At 44.9% G+C, this 20,937-nt stretch overlaps 1 protein-coding gene across 1 annotated transcript in view; it reads right to left on the bottom strand.

Annotated features, from left to right (window-relative positions):
• The window catches only part of SHTN1 (shootin 1), a gene marked incomplete at its 5' end in the record, with an annotated part of 105,197 nt that extends 84,641 nt beyond the window's left edge, over positions 1-20,556 (bottom strand). The window contains 2 exons of the mRNA XM_080911736.1: positions 5,067-5,119; positions 20,499-20,556. Of these exons, the coding sequence (XP_080767862.1) occupies positions 5,067-5,119; positions 20,499-20,556 (111 nt within the window). The remainder of the gene's footprint in view (positions 1-5,066; positions 5,120-20,498) is intronic.
• Positions 20,557-20,937: the final 381 nt, after the last annotated feature.

The following is a 20,937-nucleotide window of genomic DNA, read 5'->3' as shown; positions in this document are numbered from 1 at the left end:
TGCACATACACCACATGAGTACTGCATCATACACACTGACATACATGCACATACACATGTGTACTGCAGCATACACACTGACATACATGCACATACACCACATGTGTACTATAGCATACACACTGACATACATGCACATACACCACATGTGTACTGCAGCACACACACTGACATACATGCACATACACCACATGTGTACTGCATCATACACACTGACATACATGCACATACACCACATGTGTACTGCATCATACACACTGACATACATGCACATACACCACATGTGTACTGCAGCACACACACTGACATACATGCACATATACCACATGTGTACTGCAGCACACACACTGACATACATGCACATACACCACATGTGTACTGTAGCATACACACTGACATACATGCACATACACCACATGTGTACTGCAGCACACACACTGACATACATGCACATACAGCACATGAGTACTGCAGCATACACACTGACATACATGCACATACACCACATGTGTACTGCAGCATACACACTGACATACATGCACATACACATGTGTACTGCAGCATACACACTGACATACATGCACATACACATGTGTACTATAGCATACCCACTGACATACATGCACATACACCACATGTGTACTGCAGCATACACACTGACATACATGCACATACACATGTGTACTGCATCATACCCACTGACATACATGCATATACACATGTGTACTGCAGCACACACACTGACATACATGCACATACACCACATGTGTACTGCAGCATACACACTGACATACATGCATATACACCACATGTGTACTATAGCATACACACTGACATACATGCACATACACCACATGAGTACTGTAGCATACACACTGACATACATGCACATACACATGTGTACTGCATCATACACACTGACATACATGCACATACACCAAATAAATAAACATAAACAACAAAACCCCATCAGTCCGCCCCTAAGCCTTGCATTCCTTCCTTCTAGTGCTCAACATAACTTATATATGTGTACGTACATATACATTAAATTTCAGTTTTTCAATATAAACTAACCATGGGTACAATCATGACCAAGAAAAGCACTGGTTCTGATAAGTTTGCTGTGGAAAATCCACATATTAACATTAAAAAGATAGAGGTGCTCAGTCTGTAAAGTGCTTGCTGCCCAACATGAGGCTCTGAATCTTATCTCTTGAGCCCACATAAGATACCTGAGTGTGGTGGCACACACTTGTGGTTCCAGACCTGAGGAGGCAGAGCTTAGTGGATCCCTGCGGGCTTGCTGCCCTCTGGCCTAGCCACGTGGTGAAGTTCTAAGCCAATCAGAGAACATGTCTCAAACAAAATAATACCAGAGGAATAATAGATACTTGAGATTGTCCTCTGACCTCTTTACATATGCATGTGCACATCACACACACACACTCACATACACACACAAATACACACACTCATACACTCACATACACTCACACATACACACACTCACACACTCACATTCACATTCACACACACATATACACACTCACACACTCACATTCACACACACATATACACACTCACACACTCACATATACACTCACACATATATACAATACATACACTCACACATACACACACTCATATACACATACACATACACACACTCACATACACACACACTCACACACTCACATACAGTCATACACACATATACACATACACACACTCACACACATATACACTCACTCACACACATAAACACACTCACACACCCACACACACATACACACACATTCATACACACACTCACATACACACTCACACACACTCACATTCACATACACACCCACACACACATACACACACACTCACACACAAACTCACACTACTATTAAAACAAAACCTGGGCCTTTGTAGAAAGAGTCAATTTACTGTCTTAAGTTTACCTGTGTGTAAAGAAGCACAGAGGCAGAGGTTGGAAGGCCCAGGCAGGAACCCAGACTGCCACTAATCTCCTGTCGGTTCTCAGGAAACTCACTTTCTCAAGCTCTTATTTTCGCCTGTGTAAACATGAGGCTAAAACAGTCCGCCTGAACCGTTTCCCAGGTCCAGAGGGCACAAATGGCCTGTACGCTCTCTAGGTAAACAGAGCCTTGTGAGTTGCCGCCTCCTGTCCAGAACTTGTATCCTTTGAGGCTGCAGCAGCCAAGGTCTGATTAAGAGGAAGCAGATCTGCTGTCTCCTATCAGCAAGGTTCCCGGCCCAGCCGGGAGTCCTACCTCGCCATTTCCCCCTCCCTCTACTTTGCCAAATTTCCCTACATTGAATCAACTATGACTTTAAAAAAAAAAAAAAAAAAAAAAAAAAGAATTCTTCTGATGACTGCCCACAATGGATTTAATTTAACTGTGGGCTGGGACCCCACAGAGGAAAGATGGCCGCCTGTATTTGTTGATGTAGACAGGATAAAGCTCACACAGCCAGGCACAAGAAAGTGCTTCCCCAGAGAAAACGATGTCCTCCATTTACGGCCTCGCCTCCAGAACGAAAGCTGCTTTTACTCCTTCTATGTCGTATAAAAGGCTTTTATTATACACTTCTCTCCTTTGTAGCAACCCCCTCCCCGCTTTGGGGGGAAAGTCTGCAGCAATAAGCAAGCCAGTCTGTTAACAGAAGGTAAACAGAGTAGGTAGACTTAAAACCACTCAGTCTCCTTTGTCTTACCCAACACACAGCACTCCATATTGCTTTCAGTTCTTTTCTTCTCTTTTCTGTTAATAGTTATTTTTAAAGAATTAGGACAGAAACAGGTCAATAACACCTCCAGATGCTGCAAGCCCGTCAGGACGTCCTCTGCTCAGAGAGCAAGGAAACTGTTTACTGGGCCAGCTCCTTTTAACCAACCTGTGCTCCCATGTGCACAACAGGCAGCTCACTGCAGACCTCACCAGAGCGGCTCTGGGTTAAACAGCTGTGGTCGCAGAGAGGGAGAGCAGGTGTTGCAGATCACCGTTTTAGAGCCTTTCAGGGCCCACAGATAATTGTGGATTAAGAAAGAAAAGAGAAAACAAAACAAAGCATGCAATCTCCTCCCTCTTCTGTTTCGGGCTTTTCTGTCTCTTCCTTCCCCTGGCACACGAAGCAATACCAGCTCACTAGCCCTGCTCCTTTTAAACGCATGTCTTACTTACTACTAATATGCCTGCAGGGTCGCAGTGGAGACCTGAGGACAACTTTGGGGAGACGGTCCTTGCCTTCTACCATGGGTTCTGGGATCGGACTTGGGACCTTTGGTTTCTGCAGCAAGGGTTTTCAACCTGATGAGCCATCTTTCCTGTTTGCCCAAAAGCAGCTGCAGGGCAGACTCCGTCAACCTCCTCCTGGGACTGGAGGCTGGTTAGGCCTCTGGACATAGGGCAGCAAACTACCTACCCTGTGCACCCCAGGAAACTCACTCTAAAATTATGAGATTCTAGGACCCAGGGTGTAGTCACACCCTCTCTACTACTTGGCGTCCCTGGGACTTCTGTGTTTGGGGGAGGTATTCCCCATGGCTTTCTTGCTTTAAAAAGAAAGTTATTAGTTCCCTTTCCACTTGGATTTGTTTTTCTCCCAATTACCTTCACCTAACCATTCCCTCTGTAGTTGAAGAGAGGGAGGGAGACGAGATTTCAGAGATAAGACACGAGGGAGGGCTCCGATGTGGCAGTGTTTGAAGGAACTTGCTGCTCATACCGAGGACCCAAGTTCAGTTCCCAGCACCCACGATGGAGTAGCCTTAGCCTCTCTGGCACCTGCACGCATATGCACACGCCCATAATAGATCCAGCCACACAGATAACCAAGATAAAGTAAATATTGTTAAAAGTAGGAGAGCCTTAAAAACTAGATTTAAAATAACGACCTAAAACACAAATACACTAGAAACCGAGCTAAACCGACCGTTACTGTCATCAGCCAATCCACACCCAGCAAATGGTAAATTAAGGATTAGAAAAGTCTAACACAATTCCTAAGAGCCCAGTGAATTAGGTCTGCATGTGCTACAGATTGTACAGCTCTTTCAGTGACTGTGAACTGCTGCTCTAACCCTTGTTCTGAAATTTAAAGAAGAAGCATCGTGGTTGCAGCAATCATAACCTTGTTCTTATTTAAACCCTACCGCAGTCTTCTTAATCCGTCCTCTCCTAGGGGTACGACTTTAAAATATTCTGCATCTCTTATTGGATGAAATCACGTTATTCAGTGATTTTAAAGTAAGAAAAAATTTTTAAATTTTTATAGAATTTTAAAGATAAACCTGGAGCTCTTGTTTGTTTTTTCCCCCTCATTTTGTTTTCTATTTAGTGTTCATATTTTTCTATTTCCCAGCTCAGCTGACAGAAGGGAAAAGTACTCATGTACATTCACAAGCAATCACAAATCTTCATTTGCTTTTTTGATATAAGATCTCAGTCTATAGCCCAGGCTAGCCTCACACTCAAGGGAATCATCCTGCCTTAGCCTCCCAAGCACTAGGATTACACAATCATGAAACACAAATCTTAAGATTTTGAGACAAAAAGTGGGGGGGCAGTTTACAAAAGAAAAAAAGAATTTGTTTATTTAACAGTTCAAAACAAAAAACTTGCAGATCGTGTGAAAATATTGGTTGTTACTTCCTCTATAGTCACACTGCGTGTTTATTATTCCCTCTGCAGTCACGTATAACAGAAGCAAACATGCAAAAAAGGTGTATGGAGACAGTTAGCTCAATGCCAACAAGTCTGGGTCCCAGCTCCTCATCGTCGTCCCGAGTCTGACTGCGGGAGAAAGTACAATCGTGAGCACTTGCATGGCTTGGCCTGGCCCCTTGCTGCATATTTATCTGTGTCTTTAACCTCCCAGGGTGATGCCCACTGTAGCAAGTCAGATATTCTTTAATCTGGAGCCTGGAGCTGATATTAGCTTGAAACGCACACACAAGAGAAAAGAAGGGGAAGACCCTCTCTCATTCACATTTAACTGAACTTTGGTGGCTGTCTAGACATTCAGACCTGCCAGAGAAGGGAGGGGCGCCGTACCTTCTCCTTTGTTTTCTGGTTCTCTGCTCGAAGGTCTTCATATTCGCCTATGGCTAAAAGAAAGAAGAAAAAAAGCAACATTACAACTCTCAAAGGTTCACTGTGGAAAAACATGTGACCTCAGCTGACCCCTCAAGTTTGGAGGCATGGAAGGGCTAACAAAGGCCTTCTGCTTTCAGGTCTCAGGTGTGACCCCACCACACCAGGTCATCAGAGGCTTACCCAGGAAATAAAGTTTGCTTACACATTCAGCTCCATGTTACTTGTCTACTTTATTCAGAGTGTTCATGGGATGGGCATCCGTCTGAGGATATCTGCTTCCAGGAGAGATGGGCAGAGGGCCCTGCCAAGCCACAACCCTGCACGCTTCACTTCACTAAACTGGGAATGTGAATTCCCAGCTGTGTGTGAAAGTGTCCGCAGAATAGCCAGAACCCCCACACTCATGTGATGGTAATAGGACCATGTTGGGCCTCCTTGGAGTTTAGGCAATGAAGTTTAAAGCCATGACCTAAGACTGTCAAGGAACAGATCGTCTGAACCCAGCCACTGACAGTGAGAACTTGGAAAACACCTGGGCTGCCGTTCACCTTTGTAAACATTTTAATTGGGATTTACCTTTTAAAAGTAGCCCAGTTTTCTTTTTAAAAACATGCCCTTCTTTGATTAATAATCAAAGATAGAGATAAAAACCTGAAGCCAATAACTTCAATGACATCCCAGATGGGTACCAGGCATGGTGGCACATGTCTGTAATTCCAGCATTAGAAAGATCCGGGCAGAGGATCCACCCTACGATGACCTGGTCTCAACCTTCCCTCCCACCTAAAAGAAAGGACATCCTAGGTAACCTGGCCATCAGCTCTGAAATGTATGCTGACCAAATGGGCAGAGAATGCCCCAGCAACATGGTAAGAGACAAGCCTTATTCCTTCCAGCAGTGACCCACAAGGCTTGGGAACCGCACTAGTATAATAATGCTCAAACTGCACTACAGAAGCCACATACCCACACAACGCTCCGAGCACTGGACCACTGGTGAAATAGCTCTAGACACACCCATAAGATCGAGGCCTTTAGAAAACTATTCCACTTCTGGGTATATACCCCAAAGATGCTCCAACATATAATAAAGACACATGCTCCACCATGTTCATAGCAACCTTATTTATAATAGCCAGAAGCTGGAAAGAACCCATTTGTCCTTCAACAGAGGAATGGATACAGAAAGTGTGGTACATTTGCACAATGGAGTACTACTCAGCTATTAGAAACAACGACTTTACAAAATTCCTAAGAAAATGGATGGAACTAGAGACTATCATCCTGAGTGAGGTAACCCAGTCACAAAAGAGCACACATGGTCTGCACTCACTGATAAGTGGACACTAGCCCCAGAAAACTCTGAATACCATAGAAACAACTCTCAGACCATATGAAGCTCAAAAAGAAGGAAGGCCAAAATGTGGAAGCCTTAGTCCTTCTTAGAAAAAAAAAAAGAGAGAGAGAGAGAGAGAAAGAGGAGAAAAAAATGTGTATTCATCATATATTATTATGTTACAAATTTTGTGAGCTATAATAATATTTTATAAAATAAATTAATTAATTAAAAAAGAAAGCTATTACATCTTCAGCAGGAATGATTTAACAAAGCACAGAATAAAGCCCTCCGAGCCTGGGCTCCTCATGAGCGCTCACCATGCCCACCCCCATAGCCAAGTATGAGCTAAATTGCCCTAGGACCTAGAAAACTGTCCAGATGTGTCTCCCTTTAACAAAAGCTAAGAAAGAGAATCCTAAGTATGCACTGATACCTGATGGTGGCTTACGGCCAGGACCCCAAACACCACTGTTCTTCCTAATATCGCGTCAACAACATAAAGATAAAAAGATCTTATTGAGAGACTGTGACTTCAGTCACTCAGCATTTAAATGTATCTGCAGTGTTAGGTGGGTGGGTGGCTCAGCTCGCTGCACGGCATGAAGAATTCGGCTGGAACTCCTAGAACTCGCATGAAGATGGGCACAGAGGCAGCACACATCTCTACTCCTGTATTCCTACGGAGGCAGGAGACGCCCTGAGGGACAGCTACAAAGCCTGGCACATGCAGTGGTACACAACAAAAAAGATGCCCTTCCCTCAAACAAGATAGATGATGGGGACTGACAGCCAAGGTTGTCCCCATATGTGACATTTGACTGCCATATGTGCCTGCTCTCACACATATATACGTCATACTCACACACAATTTAAAGATCAAAACTGGGGCTGGTGAAATGGCCCATAGAGTAAAAGCACTCTGTCACCAAGCCTGATGACCTGAGTTCAATCCCAAGTGTCTGTGTCAGGAAAGTGTCTGCTCACACACACAGAGACACACACATACAGACACACACACAGACACACACAGACAGACACACACAGACACACACATACATATACCACACATACAGACACATACACACATGAAGAATTCGGCTGGAGCCCCTAGAACTTGCATGAAGATGGGCACATACAGACACACACACATACAGACACACACACATACACATACAGAAACACACACATACACACACACATTACACACATACACATACACACACACATACACACATACACATACACACACATACACACACACATACACACACTGATTTAACACTGTATTATTAGTGACCTACTTTCCAGACATACATGTAAGCGGTAGTGGCTTATAAAATGACAGTCTTGCACTAACATTAAGAAATACATTTTTTTTTTCCTGTTCACAACATCAAATAGCGCCTTGGCAAGCTTTTTCTGAACCGTTCACATCATCCGTCCATTATACTGCCAATAAACTCAGACAAAACACAGTAAACTCCTGATTGCTGGCTCTTCATTAAAAGCATTAATTAAGAACTCTTCGTGTATCATACTTTAAAAGGAACCACAGAAAAGATGCTTTCTTACAAGTACGTAAGACCGCAACAACAACAAAAAGGTAGGTAAATAAGGGAAAATACAGTTTAATGACCTTGGTCACAGTTGGGAGTAACGGGGGGATGAGGCACAGATGGAGATAAAAATGTTTGTTTCTTTGAAGCTAATAAGCAAGGCTCATTCCCCAAACAGTGTCCATGCATACGCATGAACATGTATCATCCAAGAAGTGACCTTCGTTACCTGGGTACTTAGGTGTATGTGTGTCTGTGCAAACAAGTGTAGTGTTCTGCAGAGGCCAGAAGGGGGTGCTGGGTCACCTAGAGCTGGGGTTAGCGGTGGTTGTAAGCCACCTGCTGTGGGTACTGGAAACCAAACTCAGATCCTGCGTGACAGCAGCGAAGGCTAGTTACCTCAGAGCCATCTCTCCGGCCCCATCAGCTACTTCTTTAATGGCATGTTAGGAGGCTTCACAGAAAGCATTTTTTATTGCTTCAGAACTGACTAGCAGCTTGAAATGTTTAAAATAAGTGTGCACAGCTCAATTTGGCAGAGGGAGTCTTTTTGAAGCAATGTTTCAAACAAATGTGATGAGTCCCTTTCTTAGGAAGATCCTCACAGCCTGGAAAGACTTCACACCTCGGTTTACCAGCTCCATGCATGTCACTGTGCCGGACAGAACAGTAGTTAAATGAGCACATATTGGCTGGGATCACCCCTGTACCAGTCAGTCCAGCTCACTGAACCTTGGCTTCCTGCTATATGAATCTGGTAAGTTTATCCTGGGAAGTAAATGAGTTAACGTATAATCCTGAGTGCACAACACAAGAATGTTAAGTTTAAGCTTCGGTCTCTGCCCAAACACCTCCCCCCAAAATATGGCTGGCTAGAAAAAAAGGTCTCTGAAACAGGAGAGTACCATCATCCACCAAGTAAGGGTGGAGAAGCAACTCAGCGGAAGCCCTTTGTCGTAATGAATCCTGGAAAGGATGGGGAAGCACGCCTGAGAGTCAGACTTCTCAATCCTAGAAGCACACTTGAGCCAGCCGGGGAGCTTGGCAATCACAGGGCCCTGAACCCTCTCCCACCCCAGGCTGATTTACCAAGTCTGAAGTAGAGTTTGGACATCTTTACCGTTTTGTTTTTAAAAGAGAGAGCTTCCTAATGTGCAGTCGGTGTGGGGAACGGCGGGTTAACCGTATGAACTAGAAGGAAAGGGGGCACGCTGGAGCAAACAAGGAGAATGTCAGGCAAAGCATGTGCCTCGAGAATCACGCTGGTTTTCCATTTTCTAAACCCTTAATGCCGAAGGAAGCCATTTCTTCCAAAGCTACAAATACAGCACAGCCAGCCCGGGAAGAAACTAGGCAGTCATAGCTGTCTCAGAAACGTGACAACTTAACTTCCTAATGATGAGCTGCCCACACCACCCCTGCAGGTCAACAACCATCACAGCTACTGCACAACTGCCTGCTTTAGGCCTCTAGATCCAGCAAATGTCTGGAGACCGGGCAGGCCCCTTACCCCACCCATCTCTAGCACTGTCCCCAGATCAGAGCTTTCAACAGGCCTCTCTGTCACTGCACGGTCCGACATGGCTGGCCTTAGTCCACCAGCAGCTACTTGAGCTCTTTTTAAAAAAATCAATTATAATAAAGTCTAAAGGTTGTGCATTAGCCACATTTCACAGGCAGAGACCGGGCACCACACTGGACATAGAATCTTACCAACGCATCATCAGCTTCCAGAGGCCAATACTGTTCTTGGCATCTCTGTTTGGATGCTCTGTGAGCGAACTTAGCACTTCTCCATCACAGAAACTTCCTGTCACTGTACTCAGGGTCTCCTACTATTCATGCGACATCAAACTACTTGATGCCACCTCTAAGGCCCATCAAACTCCTCCAGGCTGTAAGTCTCACATATGTGCTCTTCCTCAGCAGCGAGCACCAGTGTCCTAAGCAGACTTTCCACAGTGGCACCTGCTGATCTCTCTAGAGTCTTTCCATTCCCAGTTGATTCTAGTTCTTTTTATCCGTTGAGGTTTTATTTGCTTACTTAAAAACCTCCAGAGACTTTGCCATCACTTTCTCTTTTTTTACATTTTTTGATGATTCTTTTTTTTTTTTAACGTGGATTGGTGTTTTTCCTGCATGTGTGTCTGTGTGAGGTGCCAGATCATCTAGAACTGGAGTTACAGACAGCTGGGAGCTGCTAGCGAGTGCTGGGAGTTGAACCTCTGGAAGAGCAGTCCATGCTCCTAACCCCTGAGCCATCTCCCCAGCCCTACCATCACTTTCTTAATCTCCACTTTCTTCCTGCCACTCAGCCCTCCCTGATTCTCTGGGAATGTCTTCTGCAGTGGGATCTCCCCTAGCCTCTCCCTTTGCAACAGCAATTCAACTGTCACTGCTCTTAGGGGGCTCTTCTTGTATGTCTTAATATGCTACCAAAGCGCCCTACTCATTAGAAGCTAGTGCATCCTGAATACCAAAGTCTGGGGTGTGGAAGATCCAACTTTGAAACCTTTTCCAGGGCACAGTTCCAGATTTTATAGCATTTGAGACTTAACATTTTCTAATCAGGGATGCTTAAATGGTAAAGACTACATGAATATTCCAAAATCCAAAAGGAGCCAAGGTGAGAAATCCTAAACCCCTTCCTCTGTCCAAATCCTTGTGCATAACATGAGGCATGTTTGTCTGCAAGCAGGTCTGTCTGTCTGTCTGCCTTTTCTCCTCAACTCAGTTGTTTGTGCACTGCCTTATGCCAGTAGAACACAGACATAGAATCTAGGCCTATGAAGAGGAAATGAACAAAAGGCTCAGACAGAGATACTGTGTGCAAATTAAGCCAAATATTAACATCTGCATTTTAGAAGTAAAGACATAGATGCAAAGGGGAGTCGCATCTGCAGCAGAACTGAAGGCAGAACTGGTCCTGACTCCCAGAGTCAGTCACAGCAGCTGATATTGTAAGGGTTACTGTGTGTAAGCTGACAGCACACTAGATAGCCTTGGAGGGCAATCTGTGTTTATCCCTGCGTCCAGTAAACTTTGCACCGAGGAGGAAGGATTGCATAGCACTCTTCCTCAGTACAGGGTCTCTCACACGAGATGCAATAAAAACAAAGCCTTAAATAACAAATGTATCCAGAAAGAAAAGCACAACGTTACCATTTCCTGGCATTTCTTAGTGCAGACTTATACCCATGGGCTGAATCTGTCTGTCAGACTCAGGGAGTCTTGAAACCTTACTAATGGGAGATTAGGACTAGTCATAAAGGAGCTGCTCTGTTAGGACAGGATGCTCCGCTCAGAGCCAGAGTTGAGAGGGAATCCATTTATACCTCACTTGTTCATTAAACCATTATAAAAGGTAGGGGTTGGGGGGACCACTGGGAAAGCTGATCAAAAAAAAAAAAAAAAAAAACAAAGGTGACAGACTTCCTAACAGGAATGAAATTATGGTTAAGCCTGAGCTTTATCAACGCTAGGTGAAGCACATCTCAGTGCTAATAAAGAATAATGCTGAAGAAGTGCTCTCAACAAACTACACAAATGACCTCAAATTAAAATGAGGAAGAAAGGAAACTGAATAGCTTCACAGTATATACATATATCGATTATGTATGTACATATGGTACATCTATATTAATAATACACTATACTCCAGTGTGCGTGTGTGCATGCGTGCATGTGTATGTGTGTGCATGGTGTCTTGCCTAGCACGTAGGCTTGTCCGTCACACCTTCTTTATAAGAACAATAAAAAGCAAATAAATGGCACAGCAGCAATCTTCTTGATACCCCAGAGAATTGAGGTCACAGGGCAAACTCCGCCCCGGCCACTGGGGACACACGGGCAGTACAGAGGAAGAGAACTTAACCACTGCCGCTGGAGAACTAGAACCCAGGAACAGGAAGACCCAGGCTGTATCTGCCCAAGTGCTTGTTTTGTACAGGTTTGAGTGTAAAATGCTCTGGGGATGGGGAGGTGGGGAGGTGGGTTAGTAGGGAAAGGGGTTTGTTTGTTTGCTTGCTAGCTTCAAGTTCTAGTTCCAGGGAATGACGAAACATAGCCAATCTAAAAATACTGCTGCCCAGAGAGTCTGTTCCTGTTTTGTGTTTGCTTGTTTGGCTGATTTTTGCTTTTGGTTGTGTGTGTGTGTGTGTGTGTGTGTGTGTGTGCATGTGTGTGTGTGTTGAAGCATGGGCCTTTACTATATAGTCCTGGCTGCCATGGAGCTCACCATGTAGACCAGGCTATCCTCAAACTCACAGTTTTCAGCCTGTCTCTGCCTCCCCATCCTGGAATCAAAGGCGAGGCCACCACGCCCAGCTCCTCGCCATTCTACTCTTAAAACCCGAGGGAAGAACCTCTATCTCACACCCCACCCCATGCCTTCCTACTCTCCTGAGGGTCAGGGGTGGAGTAAATGATTCAAAAACAAAACTGAGAACTTGTGAGATTGCCGCCCCCGGCAAGTTCACTAAATCTCAATCCCAGGGCAATGATGCAACCACAAAACATGGAGACACCTGTGCCTTACCACACAAATGTTTACAGCAGATTTATTAATAATTTAAAAATGTAGGAGCCCCGCAGATGTCCTTCACTAAGTGGATGAATAAGCAATCAACCTGTGGTACATCCCTGCAGTGGAACATTATTCAGTGGAGAGACGTGAGAGATATCACGCCACACAGAGACCTACATACTGCTAAGTGACAGAGCCAATGTGGATGGCCCCATCCATGGCACGATTCCAGCTGCAACGCTCTGAATCTGTGGTGGCTGGCAGTAGAGAAATGAGCAACAAGTGCCTAACATATCTGGGGATCAGGGAAACTATTCTGTGTGGCACCGTAATGGTGGGTACATTCATATGTTTAGATCCTCTACGAAGAGTGAGCCCTGGACCAGAGAGATGGACCAGCTCATAAAGGTGCTTGCACAAGTCTGGTGATGTGAGTTTGAGCCCCAGAACCCAGGTAAAGGTGAAAATAGAGATCCAAATCCACCAAGTTGTCTTCTGACCTCCACGTGTACTCCATGGCACACACGCACCCACACTTCATACACACATGCACATAGATGTACATAAACATATACATACTTTTTTAAGAAAAAAAGTGAACACTATTGTAAATTATGCACATTGGTTCACAATAATGCATTAATGTTTGCTTCCATAATGAAATCTAATGTATAACAGGGTTCAAAATAGACATACTTTTTACATCTCTCAAACCTGCCTTGAATTTTTCTTGTATCCCATAATATATAGTTATTTGTAAATTTTAGAAAAGTTTTTTTCTACAGCTATATGAACACAGAAATGTGTATAACAATATAAGCAACATTATTTCTGTAAATTTGAATTTTATACTCTTTTGATATAAAGCCAGGGAAATACCTCAGTGGGTAAGCATGCTTATAGCAAAAAAAAAAAAAAAAAAAAAAAACATGAGTTCAAATCACCAGAACCTATGGGGGAAAAAAGCCAAGTGTGATCACACACATCCTTCCAACCCAGCACTGTGAGGGCGTACGCAGAGACGTGAGGATCTCTGGAGCTTGCAAGTCTCTAGAGAAGAAAGCAGAGCTACAGATCAGGATACCTCTCTATCCTCTGCATGTGCACCTGCACACACACACACACACACACACACACACACACACAAACACACATACACACATACACACACATGCACACATATACCTACACATCTACACACCTGCATTTATACACACACATACACCTACACAATATACCTATACACCTGTAGCTACATATACATATATACTTGCACATATATACCTACACACCTGCAGCTACAAACACATATACACAGACACCTGCACACATACATCTTCACACATGTACAATATGCCTATACACCTGCATCTACCCCCACATCTGCACAATATACCTACACTTCTGCAACTATACACACACATGCATAGATACCTGAACACATACACCTGCATACCTATATCCATATACATACCTACACACCTCCATCTACAAACACACACAACGTTCGTACACACCTACAGCCACACGTGCGCATGCATACCTTTATGCACATCAACACACACAAAATTTAGATACATAAAAATCCCACAAAGGGGACTTGCTCTAGGATCAATCACCACGAACACTCAGATCCCAAAATGCCTTTTGTAGTTGGTTGTTGTCACTCAGCAACCGTTGTCAGTTCTAGCGTGGGAAAGGCAGAGGCAGAAGGACCACTGCAGATACGGGGTCAGCCTGGTCCTCATACTGAGTGCTGGTGTAGCCTAGTCTACAGGGTAAGAACCTGTCTCAGAGAAGGAAAGAACAAGGGGGGGGGCAGAAAGAGGAAGAGGAAGAGGGAAAGGGAAGGGGGAAGGAGACGAGAGGGGGAGGGGGAGGGGAGAGAAACAAAATGATCTATGTTCCCATAACCAGCAACTATCCTCTTGTATCCTTTGTCATCTCTGGATTACTTAGAGCACCCAGTGCAATGTGAAGTCTACATAATAGTTGTTATATTACATTATTTGAGACAAATTATATGGAAAAACATCTGTACAAACTCACTTTCAGGTATTTTTAAATGTCAGTATTATAACTTTTATGTACATGGGCGTTTTGCTTGCATGTGTTTAGACACCAGATTTGTGCCTGATGCCCACAGGGGCAGATAACAGCATTGGATATTTTCAATCAGAAGTTGACTGAATATACACATGTGGACTCCACAGAGATTATAGGCCAGTGTACAGAGTTCCTGCGTACCTCCTTAATGCATGTTCCCCTAAAATTTGTTAAGACTGTGTGTGTATTGACACATGTGACAAGCCAAAGCCCACATTTTGTTTAGATTACCTCAGTTTTATCTTTGTCTTTTTTTGTATCCCAGTATCTCCCTGAGATATCTCATTCCATTTTAAATGTGCTATGTCCCTAGGTGCTCCTCCCTACTTTTATGACCTAGACAAGTCCCTCTTGTTTGAGTATTTTTTTGGTTTGGGAGTTGGGGTTATTTAGTTTGGGTTTGTTTGGTTTGGTTTGGGTTGGGTTGGGTGTTTGTTTGTTTTGTCAGTTAGGTGAGGGGGATAAGGTCTCGAGTAGCCCAGGCTAGCCTCAAAGTCACTGTGTAGCAGAGGCTGACTCTGGTCCTGTGTGACACGGCCACACCCAGATTGCCACCCTTCCCTTGGTGGACACCAGGAAGTTTTAAGGAGTGTTGCTCAGGCTTTGGGTAGAATCTGATGTGCATGAGACTTCAGGATCTTTAAGGGAGAATCAGAAATAAGTGCCGTTTTTCTCCTATCTTATATTTTCCATACCACACAAAGTGTTTTGTGTTCTGCGTTATATCGTGTTTAATTTTAACTGTTCCAACTCTGGCCTGTGGACAATTCTCCCGAGGGCTCCTGTGACTCTTGGACACAGTCCCATCAAGTGAGCTTACTAGTTAGGCACTTCCTTAGGTTTGGGAACTGCAGAATGTTCTGGGTTCATCTGGCATATTTGGGTATCTCAAAAACTAGCCATTTCCCTTGGAAGAGTGGCCAAGTGTTTTTTTTTTTTAAATTGGATATTTTATGTATTTACATTTTCAATGTTATCCCATCCCCCCTTACCCTGCTTCTATGAGGATGCTCCTTCACTCACCCACCCACTCTCCCCTCTTCACCCTAGGTTTCCTCTGCCCTGGGGTATCAAGCTTTGCAGGATCAAAAGCTTCTCCTCCCATTGATGCCAGACAAGGCTCCTTCAGCTCCTTCAGTCCCTCCCCTAACTCTTCCATTGGGGTCCCCGTGGTCAGTCTGATGGTTGGCTGTGAGCATCCACATCTGTATATCAACCACGTTTCCTGTATCAGAGGTCATTGTTAGCACCTGTGTTCTGAATAAATGAATGAATGAATGAATGAATATTCAGAATATATATTTCTATATATACCTATTTCTACACATAACAATCTATGTCTACAATAAGCTAATACAAATTAATACACGTCTTTAATTCTAGTCTATTACTAAAAGCTTAATTTTCAATAGGAAAAGTCTTGGCCCGCCCAAGGTCATGGTGTATACAATAACTTCTCTTTAGAGAGAGATAGTAAAACACAGATTGGGAAACAACAGGTTAGATTTAAAAAATAATATTAAACATTTCACTTTAGTTTATAAGTTCGTATTTTATAAACAAAAGGAGCATCCCATTCCTTGGGAATAGTGTTAATGGGGGATGGGGGAGACTCTGAGCAGCAGCCATGGCTCCAGAGCTCACTGACCTTGGGAGTAAACTATGATCTTAATAGCCACCTGGTGACTCAGAAACAGGCAATTCTCAGAAAAACATTGCTAAAAAACCAAGTTTGTGATGTAGCCAAGGTACCCATATCATCTGCAAATACCTTCTGCTGAGGGACTCTGGCTGGGTACATCTCCAAGTGCAGTACCTCAGCTTCACTGACACATGTGGCCATGAGACAGCCTTGGTCCTTTTAACTAAACTAATACCCCCACAGATTTCTCCCCCAGAAGCCAAAGGAAACCCAGAAAAGCTAGCACTCATGAGTCACCAGCAGCTTGCTCTAGGAAGAAGCTGAGCCTTTAAGAATCAGCTCTGTGTTAGCCAACCATCTGCTCTGAGACGCGGTGATAGCCTATAGGCTTGTATTGCGATCCTAATATTCGGAAGGGAAAACAGAGGGCCAGGAGTTCAAGGCCATCACCCGAGGCACAGGGTTTGAGGCCCACATGATATGTGTCTCAAAAGGTAAAAATAAAATCCTTACCATAGAATAATTGTTTTAAATAGTATCTACCCAAGAATGGCCCCACTTTTGGTTCCCATTGTCACCAGTTCTTTCTGACAATATCGTTATTAGGGTGAAGGATGCTTCCTTGGGGGATACTAGCCTAGTATATGTAAAGGTTTAGATCCCATCCCCAACCCTGAGAAGAAAAAAAAAGGGGGAAGGGAAAGAGAGAAGGAAGAAACTGAAAAGAAGACATATCCATCTTGTGAAATGACAACCACACTTCCAAGTTCCAAACAGCACTGCCTTGCTATGTTGACCATTCTAATAGATACCTGCTGTTTGGGTCAGGCCCTTCAATGCTGATAGCCCACTATGCATTGAATAGCATTGGTAATCCATGGATCGTGTGTGTGTGCATGTGTGTGTGCATGTGTGTATGTGCATGTGTGTATGTGTGTATGTGTGTGTGCATGTGTGTGCATGTGTGTGCATGTGTGTATGTGCATGTGTATGTGTGTGCATGTGTGTGTGTGTGTGTGCATGTGTGTGTGCATGTGTGTCTGTGTGTCTGTGTATGTGTGTGGGAGTCCATCCAAGCTGCTCCCTGACCAAAAGACCAGACTCCATGGCCTGTATAAGCCAATCAGACACGCTTCCTGGATTTAACACTGTCTCCAGCCCAGAAGTCATCACCACCAGATCACTTCTTAGCTGGTCTTAGCTGGTCACCATCAGGTCTTATTAGCTGGTCTCTGCTGCCTATCCTGGTGCCTGGCTATGAATATTCAGTGTATGCATGTTTAATGAATCACCCAGAAAGCTGTGCACCTTCAACAAATGCTGAACTAAGTCTATCATTTTCCAAGAGAATTCTACAGAGAGAGAAAATTGTATGATGTTTTGTAAGGGAAATGCCCTCTTTGATAGCTGGGAAATATGCATCGGAAACAGTATCCTAAGTTGCCATTTCTCCATGCATTAACAATGTCAATCAGCCCAATAAAATAAAGCCCGAGGGGGGAGAAGACAAAAGGAGAATTACCTCATTACCTCAGCATCTGCTTCAACATAAAAAAATCACACACTGGCTAATTTTTTTAAGGGACATAATATAACTTTCTAAAAAGACATAATATACCTAATTACAGCATCCAGGAGACAAGAACATACAATGTTGTGGAGTAATTCAGAAGTGGGTGTGACTTTTAAGTCACAGAGCCCGGGGAATGGTACATATAAATTAGAGATTGTTCATATTATGACAGACTCCGTCACTGCATTTCACAACTCTTGTCAAGCACAATGCTGTTCTCAACACTGAAGGCTCCCACTATCGAAGGCTGTTGTTAGCTCTGCAGTACACACAGCAGCCTCCCTCCTGAACACCCTTCCTGGGGAACAGGTTCCAGTTTTAGACTTAAAACTCATCAAGGCAGGCGACAACCACAGGAAGAGACCAAAATGGCCAATAAACAGGTGAAGATTCAAACTTCACCAGTAGCCAGGGCAATGTACAATTTAAAGGGGGCATGTTGCCAGTTCTGATGGCAAGGATTCAGAAACCTGTCAGGCTGCACGGCTGAGGACTGCTGTCAGCCTGCGTTAACCAGCGTATGATGAGGGGGCTTTGCTGGGGGAACAGAAACTGGCACAGTTTTTGACAGAGGAGTGCTTCACACTGGATGACATAGCATCATAACATGCATGCCACCAAATCCAACAGTCCATTCCTAGGAACCCGTCTTAGAAACAACAGTAGCCTATTGACTTGCTCGCCTCTGACTAATGACTGTCTACCAGACGAGAAACTTCCTAAGAGCCAGGATGATCTGATTCACTTTCAATAGCTACATGGTCTAGAACTGGGGCCTCATGCATGGTTAAGTAATTGGTAGTTGCTAAAGAAACAAAATTATCAACATGTTGGCATTGAACAAGGAAAACAGAGCATCCAATCAAAAATGTTCTTCTTGTTCATATTAAGTTGGGAGATTGGAATTATGATTCCCCATGGCAACAGACCACCATCACCATTAAAACAAACAAACAAACAAACAAAAAAGAAAACTGACCATAATACTGGTGGAACCATGTTCACACCTCAAACTCCCAGCTTCCTACTTATTCCTCGGGTGTAAAACAGCCACTAAACACTCTTAAATAAGTCTGTAACGCAGTCTGGTTTTAAGATGTGGAAATCTGAACCAATAATACTGGGGTGACCAGTTCGATGTCCAAAACCAAGAGTACTCTCAAGAAACACAAGCCTAAGTTCTATTACTCCTGGTACGTCCTTTACCAGGAACATGGAAGCCCTTAGAAATTCCTCCCTTCCTCAAACATCAGTCCAGCAAAGGGCCCAAGAAGATGCACATGGACATGGTTACTGTTAGTACACTCTGAGAATTTAATAATAATAATAATTTTAAAAAGGAAATAAGTATTTTATTTTGTTTTACAACCATTGGCAAAATGTCCATCCATCAAAAGATCTGGCATCAATTAATACCGAAAGTCTCCTAAGTCCAGAGTAATGAATCAAGTCTTCGGGTGTGAGACACAAAAGTGTTATTAGAAGTAAATACTAGTGAAATCCAACTCTCAATAAAGATACTTGAGGGATTCCAAATAAGGCACTCTGTCCATCCAGAGTCACAGGTGCGACATGGGCTGACTTCAGGCTAATTGCGGATGAGAGGGGAAATGAAAGCAATTAACACCCTTTCTGGGTTTCTAGATGCCACATAGGGAAAAGTGCTCCATCCATTCCAGCGGGCTTAGGTAACTCCCCTGAGGTCACACAGTGCAGTGCTGCTCAGACCTTTGTGCAGAAGTGTGGCTCACGGATCTGAAGAGCAGCAAGCAGCTCAAGGTCTGCCTAGGACCTCTTAAGCTTAGTCACAAGCCCCAAGGAGGGGAAGACATCAACTTCCTGGGAGTCAAGAAGAGGGAAAGGACCTTTGAGAAGAGCCTTTCCAGTGTCAGCACGTCCCTCAGCAAAGAGCATGACCTGCACACTTCTACTTCCTAAACCTGTGCAGTTCCTCTTTCTTGACCCAAATTCTCAAACCACCCATTGAGCTGGATAGTTCATTGTTATATTTTTTAAAGTGTGCCAGGTTAACTGTCTCTAGAATCTTGCTTTGTTCACAAATGTACTGATGACAATCATTAGCTACCAAGCAGTAGAGAAAAGCATGCAAAATGGCCTGGCTTTCCAGCACCAGCCCCGCTCCCTCATTAAGCTCCACACAAGCAGGGTGTCGACTCACTGACTAATAAATTGCTAAAAATGGGAAGTGATGAGAACACGTCGGTGCCCTGAAAAATCCCAGCTTCGTAAAGAAAAAGGAACTAGACCGAGCCCAAAAGAAGGGAACACTGCAGGCCCAGGAATGCCAAAGTGTGCAAGGGTGGGGCCTCAGCTAGGAGCCAGGTCAGCTGAGCGACTCCCCCTGTGCCCAGCGATCCAGCCCGCGTGGACTGGGATGCTTGCCGTGACCCTGTCCACGCCCGATGCGTGTCCCTTCGTCCCGGTCGCGCGCCCTAGTCCTGCGGGGCGCGGGATCCCACTGCGGGAAGACGCTGCAGCTCCTCCGCCCAGGGCGCAGCATGGCCTGTGGAGCTGCGGGGTGACCGCGGAGGCCTCACGGTCCCTGGCCGCCGCTGGCACCTGCAGCTGCGCCCAGAGCTGTCCCGCCTGAGGCCGCTGCCCCGCACCTGCGCCAACCCGCCCACCTACCTTGCTCCTTCAAGCTGGTGATGAGCTGCAGCTGCTTCTCCTCGTCCGAGCTGTTCATTTTGGCGGGTGGGGCTGGGGATAAAAGGCAAGGAGGGAGAGGCGAGGGGGACACGGGGGAGGGGGAGCAGAAAGCAAGATGCCGGTGGCGCGGCGTGCGGCTGCACTACCCGGAAGTTGGGATCACTCCCGCTCCTCCTCCTCCTGGCGCGCCGCACGCGGTGAGATCATCCCACGCACCTACTCGCGGCCCCGGCTGCCCCACCTGCGGCGGGCGGGCCTGGGCGCCGGGCCCAAGAGGGGCGTGGGCCGCTGGAGGCGGGTCAAGTGTCGCGGCCCTGGGGCGCCTACGATTGTCCCAGGTGGTGGTGTGCGGTCCTGCTAAGGCCGCCACAGCGTCCGCTTCCCACCCCAGGCGCGCACCAAGGAGACTCGCCCAGGG

The sequence above is a fragment of the Micromys minutus genome (genome assembly GCF_963924665.1).
Source record: "Micromys minutus genome assembly, chromosome: 2".
Taxonomy (NCBI): Eukaryota; Metazoa; Chordata; class Mammalia; order Rodentia; family Muridae; genus Micromys; species Micromys minutus.
This window is presented reverse-complemented; position numbering and strand designations above follow the sequence as displayed.